General features: G+C 65.3%; 1 protein-coding gene across 2 annotated transcripts; it reads left to right on the plus strand.

The window, feature by feature from the left end:
• Nucleotides 1-3,681: 3,681 nt before the first annotated feature.
• Nucleotides 3,682-6,322, plus strand: FNDC11 (fibronectin type III domain containing 11). Of its 2 annotated transcripts, none has more exons than XM_060622250.3 (2): nt 3,682-3,758; nt 5,209-6,322. In XM_060622250.3, exon 2 carries the CDS (start codon nt 5,212-5,214, stop codon nt 6,211-6,213), a length of 1,002 nt encoding a protein of 333 aa, XP_060478233.2. In that variant the 5' UTR covers nt 3,682-3,758; nt 5,209-5,211; the 3' UTR covers nt 6,214-6,322. The 2 variants fall into 2 exon arrangements, with proteins under 2 accessions (XP_060478233.2, XP_060478241.2); XM_060622258.3 differs by lacking the exon at nt 3,682-3,758 and adding an exon at nt 3,766-4,688.
• The last annotated feature ends 938 nt before the right edge of the window (nt 6,323-7,260 follow it).

Consider the following 7,260-nt stretch of genomic DNA (forward strand, 5'->3'; position numbering starts at 1 on the left):
GGGACAGCCTGGGACCTCGCGCAAGGCGGGCAGGCTCCCTGCACTCTGGTTTTTCCCTCATAAGGTGGGAGATGGTGACCGCCAGGGCTCGGTGAGCACCAGAGTGGGTGCCGCACGGAGGATGGGGCGATGTATCTTCTGGGCCCTTGGGGGTCAGGAGACCCCCCAACAGGCACCACCGGGAGGGGGAGGCTCTGATGTCTGACCCCCACCTCAGGGATGTGAACTGGGGTTCCAGTGGCGGAGAGGCCAGGCCAAGCCCTGCCTCTGTCTCTGGGCAGGGTGGGGAGACCAAACCCTGGGCAGCCTGGGGCGGGGTGGGGGAAGGGTGGGGGCAGGTGGGTCCGGGCCCAGGCCTCCGCATGCTCCTCCCCACCCCCGAACCCCACGCTGGCCTCCCCCCAGCTCATCCACTTTAGCGCTCGGAGCCCACACCCCTCTTGTGACAGCCGCAAACCCCCTTCCCAATCCTGCCCTGGATCCACGGCTGGATGTTCATGTGGTTGAGCAGAGCCAACGGACGGGTGTGACCGCTGGTCACTGAGAGGCCGAACAGCCACCTACCCGGGCCAGACCCGAGGCAGACACTCCTCTCTGGAGCCCACCCACTGAAGGGGCCTGGAGCTCCCACTCCACCAGCCGCTTGGCGACCCTGCCGCCACACCCACGACCTGCTCCTCCCATCCCTGGGCGAGTCTGCCTTTCACACACGGGTCCCCTCAAGTCCTTTATGCCTGTGCCGCTCTCCTCCTGGGAAGCCATGCTTCCTGTCTTTGACCCACCTGGTGCAGGGAGGCCTCTTCGGGTCCTGGAAGCGTCCTGCTTGTGCTGACCGTGCTTGGGGTCCAGCGCTCGGAGCACTGGACACAGATTCCTTCTGGTCACTCCCAGTCCCTCCGAGCCCCAGAGCCCCAGGCTCTCGGATCAGCACGTTCATTTGGCGGCCAGAGCAGGCAGGGAGGGTTCCTCCTCATCCTCTGGCCTGGCCACAGGCCTGGTGCCCAAAGGAAAGAGCCCAGTGGGCTGCCCACCCTGTCCCCGCTACAAAGACCTCCAGGACATCCTACAGGTGAGGAAGCAAGGTTCAGTCCACCTCGTCAAGGTCAGAGCAGGGACATTTTCTAGCAGGAACCTGTGCTGGGCGGTGGGGACCCGGCTCACAAAGAATGCCTGCCCCACCTCCCGGTGACCAGGACGGGTCCTCCTCCTCGTCTGCCCCGCGCAGCGGGCTCTGCAGGGAGCACCCCGCGCCTGGCAACCCCTGCCTGGGCCCTCTCCCGTCCCCTCACCCCACAAACCCCCAGACGGCCTGCCGCCCCGGCACCACACACACCCGGCATCAGGCAGCCGGCAGCGAGAGCCACCTGTGTCCGTGTTGTCGTTGGCGGCTCTCGGGGCTCCCTGCCCACCCTCCGGCCTCCAGGTTCTGGGACCCGCCATTCCCTTGCTCACCTCACCCACCCGACACAGCAGCGTCCAGGCCCCCGGGACGGTCCCTGCCCTGACTCTGCCACTCACGCCCTCCATCGGCCCTGACCACAGAGACAGTGCTGGATGGGGTGGGGCGTGTAGAGGTGTGTGAAGGGGGGAGAGGACCCCCGACCCCGGACGGGGTCAGATGATGGTGTTCTAGCCCTGCTGTCGGGCTCACTAGCCGTATGGTCTCGGGTAAGGTGCTAGACCTCTCTGCCTCCGCGTCCCCGTCTCTAAGAGCATTGGGCTTGCAGGGGCCGAGTGGGGGTTCAGACCAGATCTGCCGGGATGAGGAGGGGGGCCCCCCGGGTATCCGGGCCGAGGCTGGCAGCCCAGAGTACCACACCGTGGGTTCGGTTCATCTTCCGGAGGACACATAATGGGGGCCTGCGGTGGAGGTGAACCCTCCCCCCGTGATCTCACTACCGCCGGGCTCCCCACCCTCGCGGCTCCTAGGACCAAGGTGGCGGCACACAGCGCTGGGCAGACTGGTCCATCCGTGCCAGGCACGGTCGCTCAGTGATGAAGGGAAATGTGCCCAGTGGAGGAGCCAGTCCCCAAAAGCATCCAGCTGTCTTACACAGCATTCTGGAAAGGACACGGCTGTAGAAATGGAGATGACGTTAGTGGTCGCTGGGGAAAGGAGGGCTTGGGGTGGTGGCAGAAGGCCACGTGAGGGTCCCTGCGGGATGGACCAGTCCTGCTCTTGTTGGGCCACCGTCACTGTCCTGGGTGGCCCTTTGTGACAAGATGTTCTGAACGGGACAAGAGTATGTGGACTGTGCTATACTGCGTGGGAATCTGCAACTCTCTCAAAACTGGGTTTAATTCTTCACTAGAACTTAAATTGAAATTTGAAAAGAAACAGAAGAGGCTAATTTTTTAAAGTTAAACAGAAAAAAGGGGGTGGGACACCAAGGAGACGGCAGAAGTCCCAGACATGCCCAGGACAGGGTGGGGGCAGGGGCGTCTCTGTCCCCTCTGCGGGGGCCGGGCGTCTCCCTCCCCCGCCCCCCTTCCGGTGCCAGCCTCCCCCTCAGCCTTCAGACAGCACCCCCCTTTCCAAATGATCCAAATAATCCTCAGACCCCCGAATAACAACACCAACAGCTAGCATTTACTGAAAGCCCAGAACAGAGAGAGGAGGGCGGAAACGCACCCACCGGCCCCCCTCCAGGTCTGACCTCCTGGGGGCGCCATGCCCAGGCCTGGGCCTGAGGATAAACTGATGGACGCCCAGCCAGGGGAGCCTCCTCGCAAGAGTGGGGTCAGCCGGAGGGGAGGGGTGCAGTGGAGGGAGGCTCTGGACCCACCTCTGTCGTCCCCCGAGGACAGAGACCCGGGGAGCATCCCTCCCTCCCCCACCTCCCTCCCTCCCTCCCGCCTCTCCCAAAGGGGTACAACGAGTGTCTTGGGTGTCTGAGACTGACTACTGCCTGAGGGAGGCCCCAGGCTTGCTGAGAGAGCTCAGAGGTCCTGAGTCCAGCTGGGGGCTACAGATGGGGTCACGGAGGGGGCTGAGAACCCCTCTGACAGGCTCCCTGGAACTGTGGAGACCCCGTTTGTCCAAACCCAGGTAGATGAGCAGCGCCAGCACCCCCGCACTGTCAGAGGTGGGAGAGGAAGCCTGCTGTCGCAGGAAAGGCTGCTCTGATCCCTGCGCTGTTCCCTGCGGTGACAGGTGTTCACTCCGAGGTCACTGCTGCTCCCCCCAGGTCCTCCCAGGGCTTCCTGGAGCAGGTCTCAGGCTGGGACACGAGCAGGAGTCCTCTTCCCCACTAGCACTCCCCCTCCCGCCCTCCCCCCCGGCTCTGGCAGCCCCACGTGAGCACTGTGTCCACAGGACTCTGGGACAGGGGCACTCGCAGAGGGACGGCCAGCCTCAGTTACTCCTCTCCGGGGAACCCTACTTTAGGCTTGGCTTTCGGAATAGCCACTCGAGGTGGTTCTCAAGTCAGGGCGCAGGGCGCGTTGCCCCAGGTTCCTCAGGGAGGGAACGAAGCCCCCAGATAGTTCCTGGCACCTGAGACCAGGGTGGGGGGCGGGACCGGAGGCTGACACCAGCGGCTCCTGTCTGGGTGTTGAGACCAGAGAGCGCCCCGCCCCCGCCCCCGCCCCCCTCCGGCGACGTCTCACCGCATCCCTGGGCCCTGGGCTCCCGCTCCACCCTGTGAGACGGGCGGGGCGTCACAAAGGCCCGCGGTCCCCATGGCAACCCGCGGGCCTCGGAGGTGCGCGCTGGGCGCACAGTCAGCCGCGTGGTTCTCTCCGCTCCGGGAGGCAGGGCAAGTGGGCGCGCCAAGAGGCTGGGCGCGGGCCGGGGAGGCGGGCAGGTTGCTGGGGGAGGCGACGGGGGAGGTGTCTGGGGGCTTCTGGAAGGCCCGGGAGGGTGTAGGTCTGGGCGCCCGGCCCCGGGCGCAGAGCGGCCCCTTCCCCGGAACTCACAAGCAGCCCCGCGGCGCTTTTCCGACTGACAGCCTGGGAGGCATCCCTGAACCGGTGGTCAGACCCAGGGGCCAACAGGACTCGGGCTGGGATTGCTAGAGGCACGCTTCGCTGCATCCCAGTACCTTTCTGGCGGTGCCCAGGGCCTGCTCTCATTTCTGCGCCCCTGGAAGGTGGCCTCTGGGGAGGGAGGCAGACTTGGGTCCCGACCTCACTGCCACTTGGCAGGTGTGGCCTTGGGCAGGTCACTCAACCTGTGAGCTTTCTTCATAGTTCATCCAACCCTTGGGACAACCTGAGGTCTCCCACGTGGTGCTGACCCAGCGGCTATCTCACTGCCCTGGGGGTGGCCGGGACCCGGGACGCCAGCCAGGTCGCTGGCACCTTCTCCAAAGAGCCCCAGCGTGCAGGGCCAATCCTTGTGTCCCGGTCCTGGAAGGACAGCTGCACCGGCCCCTCCACGGCCCCCCCCCCGGAGGTGGGAACCCAGGCAGGAGTAGCACAGAAGGAGAATCAGGCTCTGGAGTTGACGGCTGGGGTCAAACTCTGAACTGAGAGCAAACTCCGAAGCGTTGCAGCCTCGGGGGTCCCATCTGTGAGATGAGGTCAGGGGACTCACCACTCTGAGGGGTTTTGCGTGCAGTGAGCTCGTCAAAGGTAGAGGGCGTGGACTTGGTAACTAGGAGCCGGCGCGATTGTCCCTCAGAGCCGAGGCTGGGGCCACCCTGCCACCCTCGCTGGCTCCAGCCACCAACTGGCCTTGTCTCCGGGTGAGCCCTGGCGCTGTGCTCTGCACCTGCAGCCGGGCACGGAAGGTGTCCAGGCCAGTGGTGTCCCCAAGGGGGAGTCTGGTGCGGCGCGCACAGGATCACACCGCGGCCCCTCCACTGTCCCGAGGGAGCATCTTCACCCCCGCAGACGAGCAACTGAGACCTTGGCCAGGCCACGCAGCTGCTCAGTGGGCTGGGGTTTCTGCCCCGGAGCTCACTGTGTCAGCTCCTCCCTGTGCCATCACGACTGACCGTCGGTGGAGCGCCGGCCCCTCGGTGTCCAACTTTATGCCCGCCTGCAGCCTGCCGGCCTGGCCCTCCATCGGCCTCTTTGCAGAGGGCCGTGCTCTCCCCGCAAGCTCCCCTCCTCCCGGCCCAGGGGAGGACAGGGGGCCCCGCAGGGAGGGCAGTGGGCCCGAAGTCACCCCCACACACAAACGCTGCCCTGAGCGAGCCCCTGGGCGGGTGGCGGAGGCCAACTGCGTTCAGCTCACACCCCGCCCTCCGCCCCTGCTCCCAGACAATGAGCTTCCAGGTGACGGGCCTGGGCCCGAACGAGACGAAGCTGGACAGTCCCCCGTCCTTCCTGGACCGGGAGGAGGCGGAGGAGGCTGACGATGCGCGGCTGCTGGAACCGGAGGTCTGGAGGACCTACATGGAGCGCCGCACCGCCCTGCGCGGCTTCCTGACCTCCGACCTGAGCCCCCACCTGCTCAGGCGCCACCACGCCCGCACGGAGCTGCTCAAGAAATGCTCCTACTACATCGAGATCCTCCCCAAGCACCTGGCCCCGGGCGACCAGAACCCGCTGCTGCTGCCCACCGCCACGTTCCAGCTCATCGACCCCTGGAAGTTCCAGCGCATGAAGAAGGTGGGCGCGGCCCAGACCAAGATCCAGCTCCTCCTGCTCACGGACCTGCTGGAGCAGCTGGACCGCGGCCGCGCCGAGCTGGGCGCCCTGCTGGGCTCACCCGACCCGCAGCCCTTCCTGGCGGGCTGGGGGCTGGTGGAGCGCAGGCTGGCGGACCTGGCGGCCGTCACGGACAGCTTCCTGGCCATGACGGTGCCCGGGCGCCTGCACATGAAGCACCGCCTGGTGCCCGACGTCGGTGCCGCCAAGATCCCGCACATCCGGCTCATGCTGAGCACCAAGATGCCCGTCGTGTTCGACCGGAAGGAGTCGGTGGCCCACCAGGACTGGGTCAGCCTGCGGTGGTTTGCCACCATCCAGCCGGTGGCGCCGGAGCAGTTTGAGCTCCGCTTCAAGCTGCTGGACCCGCGGACACAGCAGGAGTGCACGCAGTGTGGCATCATCCCCGTGGCCGCCTGCACCTTCGACATCCACAACCTGATGCCCAACCGCTCCTACAAGTTCACCGTCAAGAGAGCCGAGAGCTACACGCTGGTGTACGAGCCCTGGCGGGACAGCCTCACGCTGCAGACCAGGCCGGGGCCCCCCAAAGGGCCCACCCCCAGTCGGCCGGGCAAGGCAGGCCCGCCCCTGACCGCGCTTTCCGAGAGATGATTTTCTAATATTTATCCACTAGTGAAGAGGAGTATAAACACACACACGCACACACACACACACACACACACACCATTAAAGAAGCAAACCTGCTTACGTTTTAGAGGCAGCGGCAGCCGTGTGAGTGCTTCTTCGGACTCCGGCCAGCCTCCCCTCCAGCCCCAGGCCCCCCAGGCTCCAGCCCCCTTTCCCGGGTCGGGCCCGGGGCTGGACCTTCCAGGAGAGCCGACCCCTGGAGAAAGGAGCATCGCCCCAGCGAATGGCTACCACCGCCAGTGAAGGAGAGCTTCTCCGGGGCTTTGTCGCGTGGGCCCAGCCGCTCCCACATCTCTCCTTCCCGCTCTGTCACAACAGCCCGGCTCTGCCCGTCCTTTCCTGTGTCCTTGGCCCGTCTCCAGGGGGTACAGTAATCTCGATGGGGGCAGCCATGCCCCATACTACTGCTCCCAGCTTCACTGGAGTTGGCACCAAGGCCAAGAGGACATTTTATTTTATTTTATTGTAAAATATATGTTAAGTTTTATTTATTTTGAGAGCGGGGAGGCAGAGAGAGGGAAGGAGAATCCCAAGTAGGCTCCACACTGTCAGCACGGAGCCCAGTGTGGGGCTGGAAATCACGAACCGTGAGATCGTTGCCTCGATGGTCTGTCCTCGCCCTCCGGTGTGGTCATCTGACCACCAGTGTGGCCATCTGACCGCCAGTGTGGCCAACAGCTCGTTCCCTCCCGGTCACTGCTTGGGGCGGGCGAATGCGTCTGGCTCCTGCCGCAGCTTGGCTGGGCCTGGGGCCAGGGTGGCCAGCGCCACGAGTCACGGCCGAGGGGGACTGTCGGGACGCTGACATCTCATGAGCTGCCCGCCCGCGTGCCGTGGTGGTCACTAGGACAGTGGGCCCTCTGAGAACATAGGGCAGGGTGACCAGGAGGAGGGACTCTCTCCCCCACTGGCAGAGAAGTGGTTTGGACAGAGGCAGGTTTGGACAGAGCAGGCCCCCAACTGGGCCGGAAAGGCCCCAGGACCTGCCCCCCAGCCATAGGCCATGCTCTC

Source organism: Panthera onca, chromosome A3 (genome assembly GCF_046562875.1).
Source record: "Panthera onca isolate mPanOnc1 chromosome A3, mPanOnc1 haplotype 2, whole genome shotgun sequence".
Lineage (NCBI taxonomy): Eukaryota > Metazoa > Chordata > Mammalia > Carnivora > Felidae > Panthera > Panthera onca.

Excerpts from the sequence above, each read along its gene's own strand:
- FNDC11 (XM_060622250.3), top strand. The coding sequence starts at position 5,212 with ATGAGCTTCCAGGTGACGGGCCTGGGCCCGAACGAGACGAAGCTGGAC.